Source organism: Dendrobates tinctorius, unplaced genomic scaffold, assembly GCF_039654945.1.
Source record: "Dendrobates tinctorius isolate UK_male_01 unplaced genomic scaffold, ASM3965494v1 ptg000145l, whole genome shotgun sequence".
Classification (NCBI taxonomy): Eukaryota; Metazoa; Chordata; class Amphibia; order Anura; family Dendrobatidae; genus Dendrobates; species Dendrobates tinctorius.
In genome coordinates this window covers 3,078,913-3,095,191 of record NW_027361812.1, presented here as the reverse complement: position 1 = coordinate 3,095,191, position 16,279 = coordinate 3,078,913, and the positions used below count along the sequence as shown (strand labels likewise).

At 40.5% G+C, this 16,279-nt stretch overlaps 1 protein-coding gene across 1 annotated transcript in view; it reads left to right on the top strand.

Moving 5' to 3' along the window:
* The window catches only part of GPD1 (glycerol-3-phosphate dehydrogenase 1), a 62,884-nt gene extending 47,055 nt beyond the window's left edge, over positions 1-15,829 (top strand). The window contains exons 6-8 of the mRNA XM_073546127.1: positions 438-671; positions 2,510-2,616; positions 13,817-15,829. Of these exons, the coding sequence (XP_073402228.1) occupies positions 438-671; positions 2,510-2,616; positions 13,817-13,913 (438 nt within the window). The 3' untranslated portion in view covers positions 13,914-15,829. The remainder of the gene's footprint in view (positions 1-437; positions 672-2,509; positions 2,617-13,816) is intronic.
* The last annotated feature ends 450 nt before the right edge of the window (positions 15,830-16,279 follow it).

Here is a 16,279-nt window from a genome sequence, read left to right as displayed (position 1 = left end):
AGAGGAGATTCACATTTAGTAGCTCTAAACATTTTCCGTATATCATAATGTCACTCCTTGTAACCACATTGATTTTGCCACTGTGGTTGGATCTCGTGGAGTATGATTGGTGACCTGCATTACTACTTCCATGCCCGATATCAGAAATCCAGTTCAGCATTGTTTCCACCTGGCAGAAGTCCAGCTGTGATGGCCTTTCCTGGGTTTTCTGTCTGCCAGCTTTTCATTATCACACCCATAGTCCACTAATGGGGCAAGTTCCATGGCACCGATCACCATCATCTATGCCCCTGAGGCGTTCAATGTGCATGGCTCCTCTTGAGAGCCACTTATGTAATCTAAGACCACCACTTGCTCAGCGATATTGCCAGGGAAGTTATTGTTTGTGTGAACAGGTATTGGAGGCATAACTAATAATTATTTAACTCTCTTGTCAGAACATTGTCGCAGTTGGCGCTGGCTTCTGTGATGGACTTGGTTTCGGAGATAACACAAAAGCCGCTGTTATCCGCCTGGGGTTAATGGAGATGATTGCCTTTTCCAAACTATTTTGTGCTGGACCGGTTACATCTGCCACTTTCCTGGAGAGCTGCGGGGTGGCCGATCTCATCACCACATGTTATGGGGGCAGGAATAGGAAAGTTGGTGAAGCATTTGCCCGCACTGGCAAGGTAAGAACATATGAAACTCCTTCATGTTAAAGCGGTGAGGATACCATCTACGAATTCTAACACAAAGATGTCTCCAAATATCTAGTTGAGTTAAAAAATATTTTACTCTCAGGCTATGTGCACACGTTGCAGATTCACCTGCGTTTTTTCCCGCGCGGAACCGCAGGTAAAACCGCAGGTAAAGTGACCTGCGGTTTGGTCTGCGGTTTTGCCCTGTGGTTTCACACCTCTACTATGTTAAAGGTGTGAAACCGCTGCGGAAACCAGGAAAAGGCAATCAAAATGTTCAAATACATTTTACAGTCATGGCCCTTGAATTTGTTCTAGAAAATGAAGTATGTCTCTCAGAAAATAAATGCAATTACACATGTTTTGTTATATACATGTTTATTTCCTTTGTGTATATTGTCACTACACAAAAAACACAGATAAAATGACAAATTGGACATCATTTCACACAAAATCCCCCAAAATGGGCTAGACAAAATTGTTGGCACCCTCAACTTAATATTTGGTTGCACACCCTTTGGAATATAACTGCAATCAATCGCTTCTATAACCATCAACAAGCTTCTTCCTCCTCTCAACTGGAATCTTGGCCCACTCTTCTTTTGCAAACTGCTCCAGGTCTCTCATATTTGAAGGTTGCCTTCTCATAATCGCAATTTTAAGATCTCTCCACAGACGTTCAATGGGATTTAGATCTGTCCTATTTGCTGGCCATTAAAGAACTCTCCAGCACTTTATTTCCATTCATTTCTGGGTCTTCTTAAAGTATGTTTGTGGTCTTTGTCCTGCTGGAAGACAAATGACCTAGGACACAAACCCAGTTTTCTGACACTGGGCGCTACATTGCAACTCACAATCCTTTGGTAATCTTCAGATTTAAGGATGCCTTTCATGCAATCAAGGCACTCCGTGCTGGAGGCAGAAAAACAACCCCAAAACATCTTAGAACCTCCACCATATTTGACAGCAGATATTGTTTTCTTTTCTTTGTAGGCCTCATAAAGTTTTTGGTAAACAGTAGAATGATGTGCTTTACAAAAGACTTTGTCTTGGTCTCAACCATATGGCAGATTAAAAAAGGCATAGTTGTGGGAGCAGTGGGAATAAAATAAGATAAAAAACGTGCTACTGTTGACCTGGTGATGGATGCTTTTTTAAATGGCCCATAGATTGACAGCTGGGAGGGGCATAGGGAATTGCCTTCTCATGAGAAGTCGGAGCAAAGTAGTTGGTGGAAATATTGTGTAACTAGTTTGTGTCGTGGCAATTGAGGAATTTGAGGTCTTGCTTTTACAATTAGGGATAGCATTGGGATTTGTTAGGAGTAATAGCTGTCGGGCTCGAGAGGGTTTTACCTTTTTCATTTTGGGTATCCAAGGCAGTAGTCTCAGAATGTGCTCCCACCATTCTTGTTACCTGAAGACCCAGGGACTGAAGGTTGTACAAAGGAACACTGGATCTCTCTCCATCATTGGTAATGGTAGTCCTCATATTATTGCCAATCGTACATAAAAATGTGACCTGTGAACATGTTTAGCCCGCGGCTTATATGTAACTTCCTGCACCTCAATAGCTAAACATTGCGGGAACAAGCGAGTATTCTGTGGCACGGCTATTATGGAAGCAATTTGGCTGGCAATATGTTAGCACCGTTATGGGGCATTTTGACATGTGTCTTGGGCTTCATCTTTGCTCTTTCTTTTACATATTTTTTTTTTTTCAATTTCTTAGAAATTAATTAGCTTTTAATATAACTCTTTATGATCATCCGCTATTTGTATGTTACCCAAAGGAAGAAAATACCTAAGTGATTTGTTTTTCTATTCCAGTCTATAGAGCAACTGGAGATAGAAATGCTGAACGGACAAAAACTGCAGGGACCACAGACCTCAGCTGAGCTCAACCACATCCTCAAGAGCAAGAACATGGTAGAGAAGTAAGTACATGGTAGACATGAGGATATTCTTACCCGATAGACTGAGTCTGTGTATTGGTTTGCGGCATATGTCTAGTAAGAACACCACTTAATAGTTACTGGATTTTGTACAACTGGACGGAATGAAACCCTGAATTCAGTGCTTAAGACTTGTGTCCTATACTATGCCGGTCATCCATTGTTGATGCGTATACAAGGATACTGATCAGTGCGCAGTTCTGCATCTTAACTCCTCTTTTCCTGAGCATTTAGATAATTTTAACTACGACACGTTGCCGGCTGGGTCTGTTACATGTCTACCCCCTTGATGTTCATCTATTGCTCTATTGCTTAACACTATATAATCATGTCTGTTTTGGTAGTTTGTCATCTTCCGCACATATCTACCCACTTACATCCACATATAACTTACAGGATGTAATTACAATAATTCTTACATATGTGCCGTCTGAGCAGTTTTATTGCCGCACATTACCAGCCAACGAAAAGTCAATCAGCCGCTGTCGCTCACGCGCTATAACATCTATAGCGGGCACAGCACGCTCGGTTTTCTTCTCGAGGGCACAAGATCTCTGATGACTGGTTCTAAATTTGGTCACCGCAGGGATGTAGATTTATATCCTCTATAATCTATTGTTTGATCGGTAGTGGGTGTTAATTTGATGCTGTGAATATATTAATGCGGCGGCCTCTAAATCTGCGCTAGCCGAGCAGTTTCCACTGTTCCTGCCATTGAACATCTCCTGCTCCGTGTGGCCCTATTAGCAAAACTTTTATTTAATGAGTTCTCGTCGTGTACCCAGCTCAAAGCCAAAAGAAACGTTCCTCATTGTGTGGCATTTTGTGACATAGGAGGCCTTCCTCGGGAGCTTCAGAGATAAAGAATGGAGAATTTAACAAGTTTCACATTTTTTTTTTAAATGGCTTTCATTTTTCTTATATTAGTGGAATTTTTCTTTCTACGATTTTTACAAAGCGCCCCCTACTTTTAATAAACTTTGACTAAATTGTTAATACATATAAAATCTAACATCTTTGAAATTCACATCAATACCTTCCATTTATGTTAGTTTTGAAGAATTCATTGGTTGTTGTTTGTTTGTTTTTTTTCACTGCAGAGTAAAGGGTAAGGGTATGTTCACATCTCGGGGTTTTTTTGTTTTGTTTTTGTTTGCTCCTTTCTTTCCTCGAAAACAGCACAGCATTTTTATTGTTCCAACAAAGTGAATGAGATTTCTGAAATCTCATGCACAAGTTGCTTTCTTTTCTGTTTTTTTTGCAATTCCAAGTCTTCAGCTTGGGAATTCTTTCAGAGTTTTTCACCCAATCACTTTTTATGCATTTTTTTTTTTTTGCCAACCCTTTTTGTGGTGCAGAAATGTTAGCATGAAATTCTTAACGTGTGCATATGCCCTCCTATCAGTCCCTCAAAACAGCCATAAGAAGGCTAACTTCAGTTCATATCTTTGGTATTCTAAAACAACTGTATTTATAAGTTTAACTTTAAAGAAGCACTCCTCCTCCTCCTTCTCCTTCCATCAGAGTTTTTATACTCTTAATATATTGCAGTCATCATATTACGTAGTACTGTGCACTTACAATTGCTCATTTTGCCTTTCTACCCAGCCAATTCTCTTTTCTCTCCTCTATGTAGAAACAGGATGTCTTTTATCCCTGCATGTATCATCCCTCTCTTCAACTCCTGACCCCAAGCTGCTCCTCTCCTCCACCTTCAAGGGACTTTTGCAGTGACTGATGAATCATACAGGGACTGACATCCTCTTTCTACATAGAGTTTAGAAGGCTTCAGCTAGTCAGTTTTTAATCACATGATGTCATAGAGCAAATGGGGGGAAAAAAAGAAGAATTATCTGGGCAGAAAGGCAAAATGAGCAATTGTAAGAACACAGTGTTATATAATGTGATGATTGCAATATATTAAGATAAATAACTTTGATGCAACCTCTCCTTTAAAGTGGTTATGCCAGCAGATTTCACATTGCAAAATGAATGCACTATTAAAGGCATCATATGATTAAAACAGACCAGTTGAATCCTTTTAAGCTCTATGTAGAAATGGGAAGTATTTTCCCCGCATGAGTCATCACTTTCTTTAATTCCTGACCCAGCTGCTCCGCTGATCTCCAGTGCCAGGGACTTTGCAGTGATGTAGAATTGTAGTTGTAATGATGACTCATACGGGGAAAAGAGACTTCCTGTCACTACATAGAGCCTAGAAGCACAGTATTCAGCTAGTCAGTTTTTAAACAGGTGATGTCATAGATCTAGTGGAAATGAAAAGAATTAACTGGGTAGAAAGGCAAAATGAGCTATTGTAAGTACACAGCGCTATATAATATGATTATTGCAATATATTAAAAGGATAAAAATGTTGATGAGAGGAGGAGGGCTTCTTTAATTCTTAAATGGGTAAATTTGCAAAGTGCTTCTAAAAGCAAATTTTGCAATTCATCTCCTAAATTAAACATCCTTATTCTTGAGAATGGAGAGGATTTCTATGAATTGTTTTACTGCTCGTTGCTAAAGTTACCGGCCACCTCTGCAGTCTGAGTTTGCCGGTTTCCTAAGTAGAGTGTGCACTTGCCAACTATTTGCTATACAGCTTTCAGGCGCAGCTCTGGATCCGGCCAGCTTTAGTCCTCCTGTGCTCCTCTGATGCTGCACAATCAAAGTGGCCTCCGCTCGCAGCATTGAAGAGTGCACAATTCAGAGCGGTGGCAACACCATGTCGCTGGTCTGGACTGTCAATCTTCACAATCATTACAGGGAACAACTCGGTGAACTGATGGTTGGATTCTCTTTTATAGCCATTGGCTGATAGGATTCTGGGCTACATAAGGGAAATTCAACCCAAGGATATTTTGTTTGATTTCCATGATTCAAAATGGGCATTTGAGCTAAACATGGTGGAGCGGCAATGTCCCCTGTACATCATTCCTGCTATGTGTCACTGTGAAAGCTCAGGAATTTCTTATGAATCTGCACAGTTTATACTCTGATCGTTTGAAAGAATTTTATTTTACAAGTGGTTATTTATTTTTTTTTTTTTATGTCCCACAGCTAGTTCCTATTTACCGAGTAATATTACGTTCATATACTAGGAATACTCTCTCGTTGGTAAATTTAGTGTTGGCCATGTAGGAAGAAGAAATGACTTATAGTATACATAACTCATAGTCCTTGTTATTAGTATATTCCATAATTAAATAATTTAAAATGTACGTATTTTTTTAGATATTACCACTAGATGCTATGTTGTGCCGATATCATTGAAATGCTGTAGATATAGTATATCTTGACTTCAGCAAAGCATTTGACAAAGTATCTCACACAATCCTTATTGAAAAAATGGCTAAGTATGGAATGGACAAGGCAACTGTTAGGTGGATTCATAACTGGCTTAGTGATCGGACCCAAAGAGTGGTCGTAAATGGCTGCACATCCAGTTGGAAGAATGTCTCAAGTGGGGTACCACAGGGCTCTGTCCTGGCCCCTGTATTGTTCAACATCTTTATCAACGATTTAGATGAAGGAATTGAGGGTAAACTGATTAAATTTGCTGATGACACAAAGCTAGGAGGGATAGCTAATACTAGAGAAGAGAGAGAGAGAGGATTCAAAAAAATATAAATAAACTGGAGAAGTGGGCAGCAACTAACAGAATGGTTTTTAACAGGGAAAAATGCAAAGTACTACATCTGGGCAATAAAAATGAAAAACGCATATACAGAATGGGAGGAATAGGGCTAAGCAACAGCACATGTGAAAAAGACTTGGGTATACTAATAGATCACAAACTGAATATGAGTCAACAGTGTGATGCAGCAGCAAAAAAGGCAAATGCAATTCTAGGATGTATTAACAGAAGCATACAGTCTAGATCACGTGAAGTCATTATTGCCCTCTGCTCCTCTTTGGTCAGACCTCATCTGGAATACTGTGTCCAGTTTTGGGTGCCACATTTTAAAAAAGACATCAACAAACTGGAGCAACTTCAGAAAAGAGCGACCAGAATGGTGACCGGTCTGCAAACCCTGTCTTGTGAGGAAAGGTTGCATGATTTGGGAATGTTTAGCTTGCAGAAGAGAAGACTGAGAGGAGACTTATTAGCTGTCTACAAATATCTCAAGGACTGTCACATTGTAGAAGGATCAACTTTATTCTCATTTGCACAAGGAAAGACTAGAAGCAATGGGATGAAACTGAATGGGAGGAGACACAGATTAGATATTAGAAAAAACTTTTTGACAGAGTGATGAATGAGTGGAACAGGCTGCCACAAGAGGTGGTGAGTTCTCGTTCAATGGAAGTCTTCAAACAAAGGCTGGACAGACATCTGTCTGGGATGATTTAGCGAATCCTGCTTTGAGCAGGGGGTTGGACCAGATGGCCCAGGAGGTCCCTTCCAACTTTACGATTCTATGATTCTATGACTGTCGTCATAGGAAAGATCTAACATATTTTGTGAACAACAGGCAAATCTGTGTAAAATGATTAAAAAAAACTACATTTCATGTATAGTCAATTTATACAAATAAACACATACTGTTTATTAATAGTTACTGATACTTTGAAGGTGATATATTACTGGTCATTTTAAATCGGGATTGCAAAGTGCTCATAAGACACAAACAAAAAAAAATATGGCGCCAGATATTAAAGATTTATTTGTTTTCTGCGGGACTCATTCCTGTAAAACGTTAGCTATGAAGTGTACATATTGTATGAACAGGGCAAAGGCAATCTTATAATATAAATGGTGTGGTGTAATGACCACTGCTAGGGGGCGCTCTGTGGATGTCCCAAGAGAGAGGATGAGTGGCAGAATATGGAAGGACCGTTATGTATCTCAAGGTGGGTGGCCTTGAGATGGAGACTTATGTATGTGTGTTGATCAGCAAGGACATTGCTGAGGTGTTACTTAAATGTGTCAGGGAGAAGTCTCCAGGTAACTAGGGAGACGGGTAGGCCTAGTTACCTACAAACCCACCCTGGGGGTGTGTTTAAAGAACACTGTTGTAAAGAGTGTGAGTGGTTGAAGGACCTGTGATGAGGTCATAGTCATGTGACCCAGTGGGCGTGGCTATGGACCATATAATGTGGCCAGGGTAGGTCACATGTGGTGAATGCTGGGACCTGGTTGGTCCAGTGTGGAAGGCCCTGTCTGAGAGAGAGATGGGGGCATCTTCCTGACAGCAGGGAACGCTGTGTTGAATGGCTGCACGTGCCTGGGAATTCCCTGGAGGGAATGGACGTCTGCCGCATGATGAAGGAACCGTGAGCTAACCCTGACGTGGGTGAGATAACACTGAGGCTGAAGAGCCTGTGTAATGGACATTTGCGTAACCTGTGTGAGTAAAGGATAACCAGAGTGAAGCTCTATAATGGACGCTAAGCTGTTGTATATTGCTGCTGTGGGTTTATGATGGAGGAATAAATCGCATGGACTATGTTATGGTTTATGAAAACCCGATGCCGGATGTGTTTTATTCGCTGTTTAGCGAGAATCCCCTAACTGAATGACAGCGCTACCTGTTATGATTGAGTCACCGTAGGAGGCAAAAACAGAAATGCTAGCTAAGTCCAGAAAACCAGAGAAGTTGGCAGCTATCGGATTGCAGACCCCTGAACCTATCAACACAACTAGCAGTAGCCGTGGGGGGTTCCTACAATGCCCTAGACCCCTCAATCACAGCCGGAGAATTAAATAGGCCTAAAGAAAGAAAGGGAAAATCTAAACTGCCCCAGAGCAGACCCCAAAGCAATAGGCAGCCCCCAACATATAATGACGGTGAAGCAAGATGAAAATACTAACACAGACAGAAAGATAGACTGAGCAAAGACGGGGCCCAAACTAACTAGATAGAAAAGGACAGGAAGGCTGCTTGCTGTCTGCAATCCGTGAAAAACCCTATGAAAATAAGAGCCAACAGACTGACAGTGAAAAAGGCCCTGAAGACGCTAGGCTTCAAAAAAGCTATGTTAGTACTCAGGAATATTCTGAAGACAGAGCTACAGGCAAAAGGAGATTCAGCTCACCCCAGCAGGGAATGGCAGAATACAGAAAAGCAAGGAAAACAAAAAACAAAACAAAAATGCAAACAGGCAAAACAGAAAACTTAGCTTTAGAGGAGCAGGAATCAGACTGGTGTCCTAGAAGTCCACAGAGAAATCACCAGCAGGGCAGAAGGGCGTCGGCAGCCTTATATCCAGTCCGTGACTCCACTCAGCCAGTCATCCTCATTAGGCTCAGGTGCATGATAATCAGGCTCATTACCTTCCTTTACCAGAATAGGGAGTTCACCAGACCTCAGTGACGAAGGGGAAAATGAACTCACAACAGCTACCTCACAATGGATACATGAACTCTAAGGCTGGAGTCACACTACCGTAGAAAACGGACGAGTGCTAGGTGATAAAAAAAAATTGCATAACACTCGGACCACTGTTAATTTATGGGGCAGCTCCCATCATCCTTTTTTTTTCTTCTCGCACGTTTTATACGTGCGAGAAAAATTGCAGCATGCTGCAATTGTTCGTGTATCTCGGCCATGATTTGCCAATGCAAGTCTATGGGTGCGAGAAAAAAATGGATTACACACGGACCATGCGTGTGACTTGCAAGAAATACGCACTGGTGTCCTTTAGAAAAGCCGGCAATTCAGTGCGTGATACAGTAAAATCACACTGACAAGTTTAATAAACAATAGAAAGAATAGATATATACACACAGAAAATATATATATATATATATATATATAATATGAACAAAAAGGAAATCCAGCAAGAACTCAGCAAACCAGGGTTGGAGTAAAATGATGCTTTTCTTTATTTCTTCAACAAGGTATAAAAACGACCCAAAAGAATCAGAAACCAGAGTACATGGCAGAAATAAGCGCAAATGGGATTGCGCGTTTCGGCGGCCTAATCCGCCTTCTTCACGGTCCAAACCTTGAGATTAGGTTTGGACCGTGAAGAAGGCGGATTAGGCCGCCAAAACGCGTAGTCCCATTTGCGCTTATTTCTGCCATGTACTCTGGTTTCTGATTCTTGTGGGTCGTTTTTATACCTTGTTGAAGAAATAAAGAAAAGCATCATTTTACTCCAACCCTGGTTTACTGAGTTCTTGCTGGATTTCCTTTTTGTTCTATTGAAGGATCTACTCCTAATCCAGTCCGTGTAGGTACTTGATTACCAGGTGGGAAAGACCCATGAGTCTCATTGCTGCAGCTGGACACTGATACACATATATAAACAACGACAAAGCAAACTCCAGCAATAACGTCAGCAATCCAGGATGCTGTTAAAAAATTTTTTCTTTTTATTCATAAATCCATTAAAATGCAATGTTCCAAGCAGTTCAAAACAGCAATAATGCAGGAAAGTCATGCAGATAGGACTACGCGTTTCAGCGGTAGAACCCGCCTTCTTCACTGTCCAGAATTGCTGGACTTTGCTTTGTCGTTGTTCACATTTGTATGGATGGACTCCTACATCCAGATCCGGGCACAACGGAGTTAACCAGGTCAGCTGAGGTTCCAGGTGGTTCACAGGAGTGAGCTGGTCTACATTGTTGGATATATATATATATATATATATATATATATATATATATATATATATATATATATATATATATATATATATTTATTTATTTCTACATAGCATAATAGCCACTAAATCAATTGCCGGCTTCTGTAAAATCATTATGAGATGCCACATGGTTTACATACAGTAGACCATTTCATTTCATGTAGTTTTTTTATATGTATTTGACTAATAATTAGATTATTGGTTGTGTGTGAAATTTGGGACATGTAGGTGATAAATTAACGGGTAAATTCGTTGTAAAAAATTGTGTGGGCTCCCGCTGAATTTTCTCCGCCAGAGAGAGAAAGCCAGTGACTGAGTGGCAGATATTAATAGCCTAGAGAGGGACCATTGTTTTTGGCCCCTCCCTGTCTAAATAAATCTGCCCCCAGCCACCTCAGAAAAGGCGCATCTATAAGATACGCCTTTTCTGTCACTTAGCCTTTCTATTCCCATTGCCTTTAGCGGTGGCTCATGGGTTAATAAAAGGGGTTAATGTCACCTTGCTATTGAAAGGTGACATTAAGCCAGGTTAATAATGTAGAGGTGTCAATAAGACACCTATCCATTATTAATCCTATAGTAGTAAAGGGTTAAAAAAATACACACAGACATTAATTACAAATTATTTTAATGAAATAATTACAAAAAGTTTTTTACCAAATTTATTCTGCTAATCCAACTGAGTCCCTTGTTCTCCTATAAAAAAAATAAAAAAACAACAATATCCATACCTTTCCTCCGTTCAGTCAGGTCCCCCACTGCAATCCACCACAAGGGGTTAACTAGTTTACAACCGGGACCTGTGCTAATGCTACTGGCCCCGCTGTAAACCACTGCAGAATGAATGAATTCATGTCTGCGCAGGGCCCCGGCAGACCGGAGATGAACTGATTAGCGTGCGAAAGTTTCTGATGTTTTTCCCACGCTCATGCGTTCACTTCAGGTCAGCCGGGGACTCCATGCAGCCTCACTGACTACCATGTGTCATTTCATGTCGGGTTTTGTAATGATTTTACAGAAGCCAGCAATTCATTTAGCGGCTATTATACTATGTAGAACTCTATGAACTATAAAAATATATATATCTATATGTGTCTCAATGACGTGTGTGTGTATATATGTGTGTATGTATATATATATATATATATATATATATATATATATATATATAATTTTATACACACACATAGAATACATACAATTATATTATATATATATGTGTATATACGGTAAGTATTCTTTCGTTTGTGTTTTAACCTGTCATTGGGATCCATTATATGTCCAATTTGCAAGAAAATCTCATCATACAAATGTCACACGGATGCTTAGATGCGAGAATCGCATCATTGCATTTAAAATGGATTACATACAGATCAACATATGGAAAACAGTTGTGTGATTTTCGCATGACAATATCTGACCGTTTTATTTTTTTTTTATGTTGCGTCTGACTCCGGCCTAAGGGTAAATTCACACTAGGCTTTATTTATGCCATTTTTCAACTGCGTTTTATAGTACCAGCAAAAAACCTGATTCTGTAGAATAGGACTTAAAAAAAAAAGTGGATATTTGAGCATTTAAATTTATTTTTAAAAAGGCTATAAAAAATATATCCAATTCTACAAAACCTTTTGCGTGTGAATATTCAAGATAAACAAAACTTTTGAGGATGTGATAAGGTTAAAATACCGTTTATTGGGGTTGTCTGAAATCTAACAGAGAATTTATATTGAACCCAATCTAGTTGATGTTTAAGCACTTTTCTTATGTACTTCAATTAAAGAATCCCTTCTGTCCCCTCTATTTTACCTTCTTATGTGTATTTTTATTCTCCTGCAGATGGCGCTCCTTTTCAGTTTCCTAGCATGCACTGGGGGTTCTCAAACGAGACGTCCTCAGGTGGCTGATGCTGCGGTCACTGCTGGTGCTGCTGTCCCCACACTCTTAAACAAATTATCATCAGGGATGACCCTTTCAGGAGCTGGGCTATGCTCTGTTATACTCACATGCTCAATACGCTGTTCTTGCTGGATGCTGTTACTTTCACTCTGTACTGACAGTGCGCTCCCTCGTCGGTAAAGAGAAGTGACAAGCCGGCAGGAGAGTGCGCTCCTTCCGGCTCCGAACTGGCAATTTGCTCTCTTGCGACCTTAATTGTAACTTTCTTTATTTGTAATGTTGGGGAATTAGCGTTTTGTAAAACCGCTAATGTACAGTCTAGTAAGGATTGCTTCTCTGTAGATTGACAGGATTAAATCACAGGCTTATATCAATATAAGAAGTAACCTAGCTAGTTGATTTGTGATTTGTAAGTATTATGAGCCAATGATATTTTTTTAGAGATAGGCAATTTGATTCTTAGCTGCCTTCGTCTGGTGTCCAGTCTGGCTCTCTATGGCCGCCATCCTTCACTTTTGTGTCCGGCATCCTGGACACCTCTTTATCTTAGACCCCACGACAGGACTTCAGAAGGCCTAGTAAGCACCAGAAAGCGCGCAGAATCCAGTGCACAGACTTTAAAACTGTCTGCCATGAAGGAATCGAGTTGCTCCTCTTTTTTTCACTGTTATGAATTCTGCTTTTTCTAAGGGCGCAGTCAGTTGGCCGTATAGGTAGGACCACAATGCACTGACTGGCTGGCGATTCTCCCTACCAAAGCGTGACAGCTTCATATATTTGTAGACAACTGTAACACTCAGATTGAGAGAGCTGCCAGCCAGTCCGTGCATTGTGATCCAACCTCTGTCAGCTTTATATGGCCGTCTGACTGCTCGCTTACTTGGAACTGTCAGCAAGATGTTTTAGTTGCTGATGTCTAAGGGACAACGTTTCTCCTTACGAAGAATGACATGCCAACTCTGGCGTCACCCCTTTGGCCAGGATCACACTACCGCGTGTGATGTGAGAAACTCGCACGAATCTCTCCCAGCACTCAGGACAGGAGCTGCGGCTTCATGTATTTCTATGCAGCTGCAGCTCCGGTCCTGAGTGCCGGCGGCAGTGCCAGGTATTGATGCGAGAGACTCATGCGAGTTTCTCGCATCACGCACGGTAGTGTGATCCCGGCCTTAGACTCAGTCCAGAGCCTCTCACCTAGCCAAATCAGTTCTCATACTTTGCACTGACAAGGGCCAATATCCCGAAACACTGTGTCTTCAAATTGAGATTCTTATTTAGCTTTTAACCTAAGTCACATTTCAAGGCTTGTTTAAGGGTTGATGGTTGGATCGCTGCTTCCAACAGGTGGCGCTATAGAGTTCTGGTCCTCTTTCTCTCTGAAGAGGCAATTTTCACATTAGTTGCTGACGACATCCACTTATTTAGTGAGCGCCAGTTTTTGGCATTCTGAACAAAGAAAATAATTACTTTACAAAAAAAAAATGTTTTATTTTAGTTATCTATTTAAAAAGAAAAAAGTTTCTCAAAAGTATAGCATCCCTTTAAAATGTGTATTTTTTTCGTGTTTTTTTTTTTTTTTTTTTTATTAAACATACATCTCTGTTCAATTTCTCATTATCTTGTGTAACCAAGCATGAAAAACAAGAACTTATTAACAGACATCTGAAATAATTCTTTTGCCTTGCAGGTTTCCACTCTTCACAGCTGTATATCAGATCTGTTATGAAGGAAAGCCAGTGACAGAATTCATAACCTGCCTCCAGAACCATCCCGAGCACATGTAAAGCAACCTGAGACCGCCGCACTACAACCCCGCCACATCATGGGTCCGTCCGTAACAAACACCAATCCACGTGTTCTACATATGATGTATGTCTGCACTGTACACAGAGAGATCGTTCACTGACTACTTGATTCTATTAGCCCCATTACCTGCAGTTTTAGAGATTAACTATATCGGTGCTCATACCCAGAAGAGAAGCATTCATTAATGCAGATATTGCCAGGTTGGACTCATTCGTCCCTAGACATGTTTGCTCTGAGAATTTTAAGGTATGTTCCCAAAGGGAATTTTTTTAAAATAGGAAAAAAATAATACTTTATAATCTACATGGATGCCACTATAAGGAAAGAAAACTTGAAATGGTTATCTGGTCATAGGCAAACAGCAGAGGAAATGGTGTCCTGTAGGCAAGTTCAGCAAAAAAAGGTTATTTTCATCATATGGCATGAAAATGCCCTAAAAATCTTTTAGATGTGGCAGATTTTTTTTTTTTTACTGTGGTTCCATTCATCTGATAGGGGTTTGCAGAATGTTTCAGCATCTACCCTATTAGGCCACGTTCACACGATCAGTATTTGGTCAGTATTTTACATCAGTATCTGTAGGTCAAAACCAGGAGTGGGTGATAAATACAGAAGTGGTGACATGTTTCTATTAGGGTGTGTGCACACGCTGCAGATTCTGCTGCGGATCCGTAGCGGATTTGGCTGCTGCACAGTACAGTAGCATTCTAACCTATGGAAAACAAAAACCGCTGTGCAGACGCTGCGGAATTTTCCGCGCAGATTTTCTGCAGTTTCAAAACCGCAGAAAGAATTGACATGTCAATTCTTTCTGCGGATTCCGCTGCGGTTTGCCATCTCCTCCATTGTGGAGATGAAAAACCGCAGGGCAAAACCGCAGGCTAATCCGCAGGTAAAACCGCAGGTCTTTTGACCTGCAGATTTACCTGCGGATTTTACAAAATCCGCGCGGCCAAATCCACAGAGCAGTCCGCAGTGTGTGCACATACCCTTATACTTTTCCTCTGATTGTTCCTCTCCTGGTTTTGCCTTACAAATACTGAGATGAAATACTGACCAATTACTGATCTTGTGAACGCGGCTTTAAATGTATGGAACAGAATTTAAGCTGCAGAAATTTGCCACATATCAACCTATTCTAAGCGTAAGACCACGCGGTCTGTCTTGTGCACATGGCTGAACCCCCAACTCTCCTACAGTCGTCACTTGGATGTGCGGGTATATCACACATCCATTGGATATCACAGGTGGCCAGTGCCCTGCATCAGCCAAAGTGTAAAGGTTTAGTCCTTTAGTTTGTAATTCGCTTAATGGCATGGGTCAGCAGGCTTTTATATGTAATCTTAGAGCAACACAATGTGGGGGCTGAGAGCCTGATTCCTAGGGATGTGTTGGTGTTTCAGTAAAAATAAGTGTTTTATCAGCAGAAGATTATCAGTACAGAACTAAGTTTCTCCTGCCTTTTAGTCAACTGCTTTGTGTTAAATCCTCCCCCTTCCCACCAATTTATCAGCTTTTGTGTGCACTGTGCATTAACAGAACACTGCCAATCAGTGGTGGGGCGGGGTTACACAGGGCTCAGCATTCTGAGCACTGCTCAATCTGCAGCAGAGAAAACAGGGATTGCATCAAAATGACAGCACGTTGACCAACAAGTGACACATCACTGGAATCAGGCTCTCAGCCCCTAAGTCATGTTGCTGTCAGATTTCACAGCAAAATCCTGGTGACAGATTCCCTTTAACAAGTTCTTATTTTCTAGCAGGAACTATTACAACATTTGAATATTTTACCAACTATTCATGTTTTAAATGTTAAAATGCTTTTTCTTTCCCAGGATGTAATCTCTGCATAAACATTGTATTTTGATTGAAATAAAAACTGATAAATACGACTAATGACCTCCTGTGGACTTTTCTTGGTAGTCTGTTGTCTATTAACATTCCAAGAAATGGGTAACTATAGAAGTTTTTAAATGTGTGCAAGAGGTGGTCCGGTTGTGGAAGACCCTTTTCATGCCTTGAACTTAATCGTTAAAGGGTTATTCCTTTATTCCATTGTAACATATACAGGTGCTTCTCACAAAATTAGAATATCATGAAAAAGTTAATTTATTTCAGTTCTTCAATACTCATATATAGAGTCATTACACACAGAGTGATCTATTTCAAGTGTTTATTTCTGTTAATGTTGATGATTATGGCTTACAGCCAATGAAAACTAAATTAGAATACTTTATAACTCAGCTTGAAAAATGATTTTAAAATCCAAAATGTTGGCCTACTGATATGTATGTTCAGTAAATGCACTCAATACTTGGTCAGGGCTCCTTTTGCCTCAATTG